The 14,686-nt window shown below is 37.7% G+C and overlaps 1 protein-coding gene across 1 annotated transcript in view; it reads right to left on the bottom strand.

Moving 5' to 3' along the window:
- Window positions 1-986: 986 nt before the first annotated feature.
- Window positions 987-14,686, bottom strand: part of SEC23A (Sec23 homolog A, coat complex II component) — a 46,732-nt gene continuing 33,032 nt past the window's right edge. The window contains 8 exon segments of the mRNA XM_030559223.1: window positions 987-2,481; window positions 6,504-6,569; window positions 7,135-7,284; window positions 8,333-8,419; window positions 9,605-9,766; window positions 10,839-10,916; window positions 12,033-12,186; window positions 13,269-13,375. Of these exon segments, the coding sequence (XP_030415083.1) occupies window positions 2,392-2,481; window positions 6,504-6,569; window positions 7,135-7,284; window positions 8,333-8,419; window positions 9,605-9,766; window positions 10,839-10,916; window positions 12,033-12,186; window positions 13,269-13,375 (894 nt within the window). The 3' untranslated portion in view covers window positions 987-2,391.

Below are 14,686 nucleotides of genomic sequence, written 5' to 3'. Positions count from 1 at the left end.
CCCAAGTCAGGTGGCAAGATAGCGCAAGGTTCTATTGTCTATCTTACTACTTAAAGATAGAAAAGAAACCGAACAACAATGCAGGAGTTTATTTCAGTTCACAGGCAGGGCAAAGGGCTGTTTTCAATATAACAAAGTGTAGGGAAAAGTACTCTGGATCCATTCACTGAGGAAAATCCCTGGCAAAAGGGAGTGCTTTCATGAACATTTGGATCTTGGCTCTTGAGAAAACAGCCACCTCTGCAAGACTGAACTTTGAGGGGGAAACCTATGTTCTTAGATAGGAAAGGTAACTATTGATAAGTGTTGACCAGATTTGCATTTGATGATTTTGTTTTTTATTGTAACCACTTGTTTCCACCATTCTCTCTTGTTCCTAGTTAAATCTTTATCCTTTCCTAAAAAAAATGTTTGTTTGTAATGCTTACAAGGTTGACAAGAGCATTGGTTTAAGGTAAAACTGGTAAACTGTGGCAAGCTGAACCTTTGGGTGCAAAGGATCTAGAAATTCTGTGAGTAACCAGTGTCAGGGGCTGGATATCACAGGGGAACGATTCAAAGGGATTCAGGGATTGGAGTGCACCTATCGTTAACTTGCAAGGCAAAGGAAGGGCTGGTGTAGCCCAGATGAGAGTGCATGAGTGGCTGAAGAGTGTCAGGAAGCTGACACCCAGCTCCACAAGGAAGACACCCTTTTGCTGGAGGCAGGAATAAGAAGTTCACTCAATCCTGGGTACCCGGAGAACCTGTCACAATTCATGCTACCTAAATAGTCAGTGATTTGAGCCCTTTCTGTATGTCTAGAAACCAAGATGAAAGTTTGATGGCTACAGTAGCAAAACTATACAATTGTGTAAATATACAAAATATGTGACGTTATTCTGACTTTCAATATCTCCATCTTTAGTACCACATCTGCTTTTTAGACAAAACAGTTTATCAGATGCAAATGTATTCTACCAACAGTTTAAGTAAATACCAAAACAGTGAGAGAAAAGGTATGCTTTATTTGAGCTTCTTTTGGCCCGGATATAATCTCATTTAGATAAAAGAAAATTAAGGAAATAAAACTAAGCTATTGATTTCATCAAGTTTTACAGAATTTACAGACAAACAGGAGAAAACTCATGCCTATCTCACGAGCATATAACTGGATTTCTAGGTCAAAATTATCCCTCTTCCTTCAGTCATTGCACAACATGTTCTTATTATCCACTACCAAATTTTACATTTTTGCTTGTCAAAATAGCATCAGCAATGTAAACAACTGTTCCATATGTAAACTTTAAACAGTAATTGTGAACACATTAAGTTACAAAAAAAATCAAGAACAGATTATCACCAAATTTATTACAATTATGGCATATAATGCATAATACTGTTTCAACAAAAATTTGCAACCTACTGAATTTATAACAAAAAGGAAGCAGAAACAAAAAAGCATATGTGTAGTGCCACACATCAGAGTATTATTATTATAAGGCTATAACAAAAAAATCTATGTATCCTAGGGAAAAAGTATATTTTACTGGCTAAGACAAATCAAGACTACATTTCTAATCACTTCACAACTGTAGTGTAGGGTTTTTCTTAGAACAATCTAAAATGTATCAGATATTATTCTCCTTTGCCTTGAGTATATTCATGTATGTTAGTGTTTGATAGTACAAACTGTAATAGGGTGCAATTATTGGCAGAGATTCAACATGTGGATTGTCAGGTTTACACTTTGGACAAGAACTGATTTTTTTTTAATTATGCTCAAATTCTTTAAAAGGAAAGGAGGAAAACAATCTGTTACCAAAAAAAGCAAAAGTAAAAAATAAATATAAAAAAAGTCAATACTTGAAAGAGAATTTTTTTTCTAAATAATCACCACACAAACACAACCGATTATTGAAGAAATTAAACGTTCTAGACTAAGTCAGAAAGAGTGAGTTTATATTATTTATTTTATATGCTTTTTCTGTATCTTTGTTTGCTTTTTGTTCAAATTAGTAAAGAGAAATAGTCACAAGGCAATCTAGAAAGCTCAGTGCCACTACGATTTCCTTTGTAATGTTTAACATGTCTTTGTAGTGCAAGGCAGAGTCACATTCTCAACCCTTTAAAAAAATTTATCACATTTCAAAGTTAGCATCAATGGTCTAAAAATAATATATATATAAATCATCATGGTAACCAAAAAGACTCTTTCTTTGTCCCCTAATTATATTTCATTAAGACATTTGCTGTAACAAATGCTTTCTGAAAACTACACCACTCTGAAATCTAGTTAGGCAGCCTTTGCATATCACAGCATTCTGTTGCAGACACATTGAAAAAGATAAAGGAAAAAGAAAGCTGAAATAATAGTTCAGCTTGTCAATGTCTGTAAAGTGTTGCTCATTTTTAGGCAGCACTGGAGACGGCAAGTTTCTTCAGATGATCCATAAAGACTTGCAAGCTGACATCATCAGTTCAGAATGGTGCTCCAGACTCCTCCAAGAGAAAGTAAAAATAAGGAGAATTCATTAGATTATATTAATTATGAAGCAAGTGTAGTTGGAAAAAACAATTATTCCACAGTATGTTCTGTAAAATAATCATTTAATATTGTTAAAAGGGCGTTACAAACATCATGACAAAAATGCAAATTGTAGGGTTACATATATTTAATATATTTGCATAAATTCAAGTATAAACCATCACAACTATTTTCCTTCCCATCTTAACAGATTCTGCAACAAGACAATGTGGGGAAGCCTAAAGTTTTAGATAGTGACAATATTGAATATACATTTTATAGAGGAAAATAAAAGTCATGCCATATTTCCTACACTGTTCCTATCTTAGTGCACTAAATAAGAAAAGAAAGAAGACAGAGAAATGCCTGTTACTACCACCATTAAATTAACTATCATTTAACACACACACCCAAAATATAATGGGAAACACAAGATAGCAAACTGCCCAGGGCCTGATCCATGCCCTCTGAAGTCAAGGGGTATGTCTACACATCGGCATTCACGTAGCTCCAATGTATAGATATAGCTAGCTTGGGTACTGAAGCAGTGAAGCCCGGGCAGCACTAGCTTCCGTATGAGTAATACATTCCAGGTGGGCTAGTACAGTCCATGCTGAAGCCCAAGCTGCCATGTCTTCATTGTTGCTCAGGGCATGTCAAAATAAGCTGTAATTACACCCCAGGATTCCAATATAGACATACCCAAATGGAAAAGTCTTTCCATAGACTTCAATGCATGCTGGCTCAGAGCTAAGCAGCAGTTCCATTCCGCGGTTCTTAAAACCAGTAATGATATCTAAAGGTCATACACTACGGAGTCAGGGATCAAAAAGATGTCATCTCCCCATTTTTTTCTCTTTGCTCTCTGACCTCAGGGAACAACTTGAAGAATTCCAAGAAGCTCCCTATGATGTGCTCATGGCAAAATACAAGCTTTAAGAGGATGAAATGAAAAAAATGAGTGTGGATATTAAAGAGACAGATTTGCTTGGACTCACTTGGGAGAGAGCCTTAGACAGCTAAGAAGTCAAGGAAACAGATAGTATATTTTCAACATTTTAGTGTGAGTGCTACTTTTAAAAACACATACAAGTGATTCTCTGATTTCATACCAGATCAGCCCATACTAAGCAATGAGCCCACCATTAGAAAACAAAGGGCAAATTATTCAAGTTCCAGGTAAAAAGGCCAAAACCTGTAGTACATAAAGAAAAACAACAGACTTGGCAGCCCTGCAAACATTATGTAATTAAAGCTCACAAGACCTCTTTTAAGAAGGTCAGTGTCATTATCCACATTTTACAGAGGAGCAGGAGGAGCACCTCATAAACACCAGCAAATCTGTCTCATTGTCCTCCCTCAAATCCCTTCTTAAACCCCTCCTTTACTGTGATGACTACAAAAAACTCGACAATGGTTAGGCTGTGGTTGTGCTGAGACCACAGTCTCTCATGCTGACCTATACTGTCTTTGTGTACTCCCACATCTATCTGTCTGTCCATCTATTATATTTTTCCTTACAAACTGTAAGCTCTTTGAAGCAGGGACCATCTTTTTGTTCTGTGTTTGCACAGTGCCTAGCACATTGGGGTCCTAGTCCAAGGCTGTGGCCCCTAGGCACTACAGAAATGCAAATAATAATACAGATAAAGAAGACAGACAGAGCACAGAGTTTAAGGGCCACATTTTCAAACATGCTCACTATTTTGGGGTACCTATCTTTGCATGCCCACCTTGACACAACTAAGACTTCATTTCAGAGAGACATCCATAACTCCAACTAAAGTCAGTGAGCTGAATGGGTGTTCGTGACACTTTTCATGAACAGGAAACAGGTGTCTAAAGTAGGGCACTAAAATTAATAGACTTTTTTTAGAACTGGCCAAAGCCGCAAAGTGATCAGTGGCAGAGTCGGGTTTAGTAGTTTAGTCTGAATTCGACTCTCCTTGTGCAAGGAGCAGTAACAGGATTATAAATAGACTGTCATCGAGGAATCAGAGTGTGACTCACCACTCCACAATTTTTACATTGGAAGAGAGCTCAACATCACCTAATAATTCCCCACCAATGTAGCTGAAGACCATCTAGAGAGTAGTTCAGTAAACAACAAATCGAACACTTTGTCTACTGAGAATTCTGGGCTCTGTAGTTTACCAATGAGAAAACTAGCAAGGCTTCACTGTATGAAACTGAGAAGTACATTGAAAATTAGCTTTGTTTTTGCACAGGCCACACAAAGATATAATTTCTATTCATTTAAAAACCTAGCATTGTAGCATGCAACATATACAACATTTAAATTTAACACAGGCAGACATATTGATGCCAAGAAGTTTGGAATTACTAGAGACTTAAGACATTGTAAACAGCCTTTTCTCTTAAAACTGTAAAATGCCCGATCACCACCAAAGAAAAAGTACAGTTGAAAGCAGTGTCAAGCACAGTTAGATATTATATTGTATCAAGTTCAAAATGAATTATTACAATAGTTTAAAAAGTAATTTGAAATATACTTTCAAGTAAATACAATGGAACTCTCTATTGAAATTTAAGTTCTTTTTTTCTGAATATGTTTTAAATAGAGTAAATGCACATACAGGGCCAAAGTCTGAAAAATCTTCACTTACAATATGATAATTAAAGGGTAAACTATATGACTCATTGTCTCCTGAAACATGGTTTCAATGGTGTGCAGGTGCCCTCTTCAGGACAATGTGGAATATCAAATTTTACTGGTGATTTTCACCAATTCAGACATCAGCCAGAAATACATGAAACAACCCAAATAACTCAGGGAAAGGTAAAGAGCAAAATTAGTTAAGTTTAAAATTTAGTTTAAAATTGCAAAAAAATGGTATATATCATGTGATAAATGGACGACTTTATTTGGTTGACATCTGTTTGCACAAGCTACTGAAAGCTAACCTTGCAGGAGTTCATGCAGAAATTATATAAAACAGTGCCAAAGGGAATGTGAAAAATTATATTTTTACTTTGCAGCTGAGTCTCTGTCAATAACATTGGTAGGGGAAGCTTACCTTTTTCTTTCTAAATAAAGAAGAGTCTAATTTGTCCAGCCTGAAATACAGCTACTTAGTTTTTAAATTGGGTCAAAGTTTGGTTTTGGTTACATTATACATTTAATGAGATATCAAAATATTTCTCCAGTGCTTCAGACTGAATATGCCCTTCATCAGACTACTTGGCAAAAGCTTCCACTGTTTTGGTATCAACAACAGAAGTGTGTACAAACCTAATGTACATTTTTATTTGACAATGCCACTAATTTAGCATTTATGCACAGTGATATTTCTTTTCCTTTTATGAAGTTCAAAGCTGGAAGGGAGGGTAGGAGATTGGGATGCAGAGCTGTTATGGCAGCAACAGAGTCAGGAAAGTGAATTGCTGTAGGTAGCCCTACTTCCTGAATTTCTGTATATTTAATAAGCTTTCTTCCTGGAGATAGGACTTGAAAAGCTAATTTTCCTGGTTACTCAATGGCAGCCTGGACTAGGGGAAACCTAGGCATCAATAAAATAGTGGTGCACTGCCCTGCCCTTGTTAAACCTTAATCTCAAAGTCTAGCACTTTATAGGACAGTTTTCTGACACTTTTTGGTGATCAATTCCTGAACTATATTGCTGAGATGAATACCAGATTTTCTGGATGCAAAAAAATTCTTTGCCCAAGGATTAGTGCCCTCTCATTCTTTACAGTGAAAAGAATTTGAAGACAGTCTTTGATTTGGGAAGACATCTCAACTCAAGCCTAAGAGACATTTCCAAGCAGCAAACTGGACCAATTTTTTTCAGGGGAAATAAAGCAGCCATGAATACTGTATTTTTTCACATTTTGTATTAACTGTGGACATTACTGCCAGTATGCAGCTAATATTACACTGTGTCTAAAGCTGGGAAACTGAACATAGAGAAAAAAAATACTCCTTCAAGCATATTCACCAATGAAATAAGCTTAGCACAATGTTTTGTATGCTTACCTGTCCCCAGGCATACATGTTGTTGTGAGTCTGAGAGGGATTGACTTTAGAAAGCAGGAAGCGGGCCTTTGAAAACATAAACCAAAGGGGAAATAAATCACTACATTTAAAACAAAAGAAATCTTATAGCCACAGAATTTAACCTTTATTATCTGAAGCAAAACATGCATGGTTGTCATTTTCTTAGTATTTTCTTTTTGGTAACGTTAAGTTTTTGCAGGGAAAAGTGAGTAAGCTCTAAGTGACGGTAAATGTGAACCGAAATATAAAGATCCCTGGATTCCATAGCTACAACACACAAATAATCTGAGACGTTTCAAAGTTGTGGAAAATTTAATTAAAATAAAAAATCTAGTAAAATAAATGTAAATAATAGAATACTAAGAAAAGTTTCAAAATCCAAAAACTAATGCAAGAATAATAGTGTCTAAAAAAGGGACTCAAACATTAAGTAACAAATTACTTCTATATACTTATTTCTGTCAGAATTTCAACCTCCTAATTGCTAAGTCACCATTTATATATCTATCCACTAAATCTGTTTTAATAATTGAATGAATGTTTATAATATCTTTAATTTAAACATTAATGATACCTCATTTCTTAAACCTATGTACACAGTTCACTGTACCTGGCTTCCTCCATGCTCTGTATCAATGTATCGGGGCATTGGGAATCTGGAATGGAGAATTTCCTGGGCATCATCTATTGGAGCTTGTAAAAGATGTCGGAAATTTTCATATTCTGGCATGTCTTGGTAGCCTGACTTGCGCCACTGAGGCTATGGTCTAGAGAATAAAAAATTTAAAAGGCATATCACCATCATCATCTGTATTATCATAGTGCCTGGGATCCCCAGTCGTGGACCAGGACACTATTGTGCAAGTGCTGTACAAACAACAGAACGAAAAGACAGTTAGTCCATTCTCACAATACAGTTGATATAAATGGACTTTCAGAGGGGAATGTTCCAATGCTCACCTCTACCTCCACCATTCTTGCCCTCTTGCTAGACTTTGCTCCCTCCAGCTATTAATACCTATTAACTTATAAAATTGACTCTCTAAACCACAGATCTAACAAAATGTGTATGTAAAAAAGCAGGTATATAATCTTTTACCTGTGTAGCCACTGTCCTTGCCCATACTTTTCCCCACCTTTGTCTGTCAGGCAGAGGTGAAAGTAAGCCGGTACGCCGTGCTTGAATGGACCGGCTTCTGCAGCAGTGATTTAAAGGACTCAGGGCTCCAGCCACTGCAGGGAGTCCCGGGCCCTTTAAATCACTGCTGGAGCTCCGGCAGCCAGGCTCGGGCAGGGATTTAAAGGTCCTGGAGCTCCAGCCCCTGCAGGGAGGCCTGGGCCCTTTAAAGCGCCGCCCGAGCCCCGCTGCCAGAGCTCCGGCAGCAATTTAAAGGGCCTGGGGCTCCTCGCAGTGGCCGAGCCCGGGCCCTTTAAATCCCCACCCGAGCCCTGCCGCCACTACCCTAGCTGTTCTACATAAAAATTCAGCATGCTGATATCATGTAGGACAAGTTTTAGCGTGAAGTGTGTGGAAGAAAATAAACTTTAGTCCCCCCTTGAAAAACAGCATTTATAATGGAAATAGCAAATAATACCAGATGCCACTATATTAAATCAAATTAGGCCATAATCCTCCAAACGTTTACATACATGTTTAATTTTATGCATGAAAGTAGTTCTATTGGGTTCTACTCACGTACACACAGTTGAAATACTGTAGTAAATGCTTGCAGAATTAGAGCCTTAGTTTGGTAACAGAACATTTCTACAATGAGCAGGATGTATTCATAAGAATGACTGGATCTTACCTCTCCATGATAAATAAGGATCTGGAAAAAGGTGTCCATGAGAAGAATGCGATCTGGCAAAATGCTGCTGCTATCAAGAAGAACAGGCTAAGATAAAGGGAAAAAAATTCAGTTGAATATGCAGAACAGAGTAATCCAAGTATTTTACAAGCCTTTTTGAACAGATCACCAACTTTTAGGAAATGCTTTTCTTTAAAATTACTACTAGTTCTGCATCGTTACTTCTCAAAATTACACAGCTGTAACTCTCATAATTTCATTTTAAAATTAGACTGCTTGATTCCAAATACACAATATTTCATGAACATGTAATGTAAAAAAGTAAATACAGAAGTCAAGAGCTGGGAGAATTCTTTCATCACTGTGCCTTTGCCTTGTCTTTCAAACACCTCCATTTTGTCAATACCACGTCACCAGGCCCGCGGACAGCAATTCCGGGCCCCAGGGCAGAACAGTCAATGGGCCCCCTAGAAAGGAATGGCTGAAGTTTGATTCGTGCAGGGTGCGCTGGAGCCAGGCCCCACGCTGCTGCTGGCCCGGCGTTGCCACATGGGCGTAGAGCTACCACATGCGGTGGCTGGTATACACACGCACAAGCTGCAGACACGGTCTGCCTCACATTTGGGGAGTGCTGCACCTGTGCTGCTGGGCACGCTCTTCCAGCATGGCCATGGCTTCCACATGCCTGCCCGGCTGCCTTCACCACTGCCAGTACCACCCACCGTATAGAAGCCCTGCAGCTCACTTGAGCGATTTAAAAAACCCAGGGCTCCCAGCCACCTCCGCTACCTAAGCACCTGGGCAATTCCCCCCTTTGTCCCCTTCTCCTCCCCAGCCTTGAAACTGTTTTTCCTAGTAATTGTGTAAAATCCTTCACACCTATTAAAAAGTAAAACCTAGTGTTAAAAATAGGTTTACACCATGGGGAAAATCCTGATATCATTGGAATCAAAGGCAAAACTCCCATTTGACTTGAAAGGGGCCAGAATTTCATCCCATGTGTCTTGGTTTGGAATAACATCATACAAAAAAGTGAGTTATGCTCTCAAGGCTATTGGGCATAATCAGATCTCATTGTTCACATAACTGCCTTGCTCACAATTTTCTGTTTTATATAAAATATATCACACACACACACACACACACTCTTTCACAGGCGATGATGCATAAGGTTGTTTTAATACCTACATAAATATCTGCAACATGGCCATGAATACAAAATCCCACATCTAGTGCACTTTTGCCCTATAGTTGAATTAAATATTGTCATACCTCTGGAGGTCCACTGAAAGAGTAGGCATAGAGGATTGGTTGAATCATGATAAGTGACTGGGTTAGATCTTGACGCATGAAATGATGTCGATAGTATGAACTCTCATCAGGGCTGTTGTTAAAGACTTGCAAGAAAGGGGATCTCCTTAAGTGAAACATAAACTGCAAAACAAAAAGTCCAACAGGGTTGGACAAATAAAATTGGAAAAAAATCTGTTTCCAGTAAGATTATCACACTACTGGGTAGTGCAACATTAGAAATGTACCACTCACAAAACTGCATTTCAAACAATTTAACATTGCACTTTTCTATGAAAATAAAATAAAGTCACTCTCAAAATGGGTAGGCACTAAAAGGAGAGTTTAACATCTCTTCTCTCCCCTATATTTATACCTAACACAGAATATTCTATACTGTTATAATCTTTACGGAAACAGCATGTGTAAATTAACTGTACAGTTTTTAGGAGTTAGTGTACTATGTTTTAAACACAGAAACTGGGCAAAAAGCAGTTTTACTATGAGAAGGAATACAGTTATAATCAAGTGCAAATTTGGACCTTTTAAAAGTTTGGACCTGGAAAGCCCAAACCCTTTTATAGCTGGACCAATATTTCTTCAGCACAGCCAGTTTACACTGAAAGTGCTTTGAGGTCAATGGAAAGTCCAGATGCAATAGGGTTTAACAGTGTTCTGGAAATGGTTATTTACTAAATGCACAATTCCTTTTAACCTCAACTGCATTAAACTAACAAAATGTCAGAGAAATGTTTCCTCTCATCAGTTTAAATATTTTTAAGTAGTAAATGAAAGACATCACAAGAGCAATCCTGTATAACATGAAATTTAAAATATTAGTGAATTTTTTTTTAAATACCTGTCCCCAAAATCTATTTAATATTATTATTTGTATTACGATAGTACATAGAGGCCTCATCTAAGAACGGCCCTCTATTATGCTAGGCACTGTATAAACACACTGTAAGAAACAGTCCATGCCCAGAAGAGCCCTAAAGAGACAAGAAGAAAAAGGGTGGGAAGGGAAAAAGAGACACAGAAAGGTGAAGTGACTTGCCCAAGGTCACACAGCAAGTTAGTGGCTAAGCTGGGAAGAGAACCCAGGTCTTCTGATTCTGAGTCCCAATCCAATGTCCTATCCCCTCCACTACCTCCTAAATCCATGCTTTTCCCCTACTTATTTACTTTTTACCTTTAACACCTTCTTTCTACTCACCTGTGGATAAAGTGAGAAGGTTTCTGAAAATCTGAAGGAGCCTGGATCATCTTTGTGATATTCTCCAAATTTTTGACACTGAAGGAAAAGAAAAATGAATCTAAATTAGTATGGCAGCTTTGTTTATGCCACTATTCTATTTTCAAATATTTCATTTTTATAATCAATATTTTTTCCTTCCCCAAGTTTCCTTTACTGTAGAAATGTGGTCCAGGATGAAACATGATACAAACGCTCTTCTTGGTAAGTAATTTCCGTCCATGTTGGGTTGTGGAGTTGTTTTTTCAAATCCCCAAAGAGGAATTACAAAATTAAATGTTCCCAGAAAAAAATCATTACGACAGTTGTAAATAAATATCACTTACATGTGGGAGGCAAACTTAATAGAACACTGAATAAAGTACTCGCTGAAAATATTTCACCCACCTCCAGTCACAGTACAGTAAGACTGGCATTACTAACAGACAGCTTAGAAAATTACCACACATTTTAACTTTGACAAAGGATTTCTCTAAGGATGCATTTATTTGGTGCTTGCATAAGGAGTTAGTGAAGCTAGAAATAGTTTTGCAACTTATCTAGATGTAGTTTAATAGTATACAGGCATTTAGACAATCCATAAGAAACCAATTGGGAGGAGAGAGGCAAAAGAAGGGGAGTTTCAGATGGCTGTATCCACAGCCATCTTAGCCACTGAAGATACAGACTGTATTTAAGCATATACACTTCTCAGTATACTCCCCAAGTGTAATCAATTTCTTTTCATGTCTTATGTGTCCATCCTAACTGTGGTAAGCTACACTTCAACTTTCTCGGTTGCAAAATTAGGCTGAAATGCATATTTTTCTTCTTTCTCTCCACCCCCACCCAGCTTGACATTTCCACTCCCCAGAGCCAGATCTTTAATCTTATTTTAAACTTCTTGATACTCGGCTGCTTCAGAGCAGTGACTCTGTGCTGAGAGTTGAACACATACTATCTAAAAATCTAACTATACTATACTAACTAAAATCATAACTACTTTAATTAATAGGAAATTTTCATTAGCGATGCATTCTTGGTGGTGGTGGTGATGAAGTATTCAGTCTCTCTGTATATAGCATTTACAGCTTACCACTGGACATATAAATTACTTTAACAATGTAAACTTGGAGAGAAAAACCTGATTTAACACTTTTAGTATGGTCTTCTTACCAGTCGTATCAGCTGTCTGTCCAGCCACCTAAGTACATCAGGTCCTTCTTCTGTCTCTGCCCTATAAACTGCCAATCTGGCCATAAGAATGGCAGCTGCCTCTTGGTCAAAAGAAGCAGCAATGTTTTGGATCTGTGTCTGAGCATCTGCCCAGCTGTAAAAGAAAAGCAATCATTTTTACCGTATCTAAAGGAAAAACATCCAGACTCAGGATATTCTATTAAAATTAAGGTAAACAGCCTAGCTGTAGCAATTTCATAACAAGACAAGCCCCTGTTGGAATTCCAAGATCTTAGTTCAGCTGGACTCTTTACTTCCCAATTGCCGCTTCTCTTCAGAATTCTCCTAATTTTGAATCCAAATGCAGCTCCACCCACAAAAACATAATGTAATGTCACTATTATTATAAGTCATTTACATCAAAAATGCTGAATTACGAAAGGAAGGTTACAGAAAATGTTAAATTGAAAATTAATCACATTCTGATTCCTAAAATAATAACTGCCTTATGCCTCTCATTCTGGCTCTGTGTGTCATTCTGTGCCCTAATTTTGGGCCCCTGCAGATAGTGAGGAATGAGTGTACTGTGTGCATGCAATGTCTGCTCTACTGAGTACTGAGAAGCTGTTAATTAAATATAATGTAATAAGTGTAAGTCAACCTGGGACTCATGCTAACAGTGACTGCCAACACCTCCTTTGTTAAGGGGAATCTACAACGAAATTAAACATGCAATAATCTGCCCAATACTAAAGAAAACATCACTCAGTGTTGCAAACAGCCTTCTTAATGTCTAACTCCATTTTCTAAGCAAACTAATTGCGACGCTAATTAAACCTATGAAACTGCAGGTGAGGGTTTTGGTGGTGGAGGAGCAATTGTATATAACAACCTTCTGATAGATCTAACATTCATAGATTTTTAGATCATAAGGGACCATTATGATCATCTAGTCTAACCACCTGCAAAACACAGGCCATAGAATTTCGCCCAGAGACTCTTGCTTCATCTACAAGGATTTGAGTCATTTCCATTCAGCCCTGCAACTTCTTGGAAATCGGATGCCTTATAGCTCTTCATCCAGAAGACATACATAGCGTCAGAGGCACAATCCTTGCCATGTGCACTGTATATCCAAAAGCACTCAATTGGTTAAATAACTGAATAATTCTATTTGAAATGCAACAGATGTGTATCACACTATTGCTAAATTAATTCATCATAATTAAAGCTTACTTTCTGGCAACTGTGGTTACTCTGATACGTCTCTGTCCACTTGAATGCTGGTACTGAGTCACAAACTGGATTGCACCACGTCCACCTTGAGGAATTGGAGCATTGTGCTGTGTTTAAAAAAAAAATTAACAAAATCTCATTAAGATTCTGTAATATAATCATCATATTAGGATTCCTATCGCTGCCAAAATCCATTCTGAAATTAGAAATTATATGAAAGAAGCTACTTTAATAAATATAATATGCTCAGCAAATGTCTAGTGGATAAAAAATGTAAGCCAGTAAACTCTCCGTCAATCCTGAGCTACAGATTTAAGTCCAAAATTTGTCTAACTTTAAAATTACAGTAATCTAATGGAGAAAGTCCTACATTACAAAAAATCATCATACCAGCTGCAAGGTTTTAAAGAGACACTGTTGATTTGAAAAATCCAATTTCTGTATAATTGTTTTTAAACCTACCAACACCACCCAAGATTACTGTAATGGAAAGACGTTAGAGAAAAAGCAATATGCTTTTTTCCTTTTTGTTCATTTTGTATACTTGATAGCTTTTGGTGTGTAGTGATAGGATTAATACGCTTCACCTAACGTAGGTGCGAGCTGGGGGAAAGATCTGGAAAGAGGATGTATTGTCAACTCACGATTTTATTGCAAGTGTCACAATATTGGGTGGTTCTACTTAAAGTCACAGGTTCCAGGTTTGTGTGATTACATGAAAGTCTCAGCTATCATTAGGGAAAAAAAGGTTCTAAACTTCATGTGTACTGTGAAACGCTTAAAAAATGTGACCCAATTGCACCGTAAAGGCTCAAAAACCAAATGGCAAACTCAAAGAACCCAAAACATTTTTAATTCATAATTTTTAGCTAATCTCACGATTTTTGGGAATATGGTTCATAATTTTGTTTTTTAACATTTGGAGTTTGCAATACTGAAGATTTCCTCCTTAAATTCCTGAGAGGAAACTATTGTAAAATATATAAGTTCAATATTATTTTGAAACTAGTTAAACTACCCAAATATTTGCATTCCTGAAAGATATAAGGAAGTAACTTTAGTGTTGCTTGTAAATGTTACCATTGTAAAGCACAATATGGTGAATCAATGTCTGATATGAGTAATTTCTTAATGGTACAGTGAAACCCCGCTATAACGCAATGTTTGGGATCCAAAAAATTCCATCATGATAAATGTGGGGTCGCGATATAGCGGGGTTTCAAGCCAGTCAGTTTAAGTCTGTGGTCCCCAATGCGGTGCATTGATGTGCGTCGCCTAGTGCCCCTAGTGCCCAGCAGGGGAGAGGAGCCGCGGCCCCCCGCCTGCCGGGGACAGAGAACTCCGAGGCTGCGGGCGCCGGTGCTCTCTGTCCCTGGCAGGTGCAGGGCCGTGGCTTCTCTCCAGCTTCAAGAGGAGCT

Source organism: Gopherus evgoodei, chromosome 4, assembly GCF_007399415.2.
Source record: "Gopherus evgoodei ecotype Sinaloan lineage chromosome 4, rGopEvg1_v1.p, whole genome shotgun sequence".
NCBI classification, from domain to species: Eukaryota; Metazoa; Chordata; order Testudines; family Testudinidae; genus Gopherus; species Gopherus evgoodei.
The sequence above is the reverse complement of the archived record's forward strand: the minus strand, read 5'-3'. Positions and strand labels throughout refer to the sequence as shown.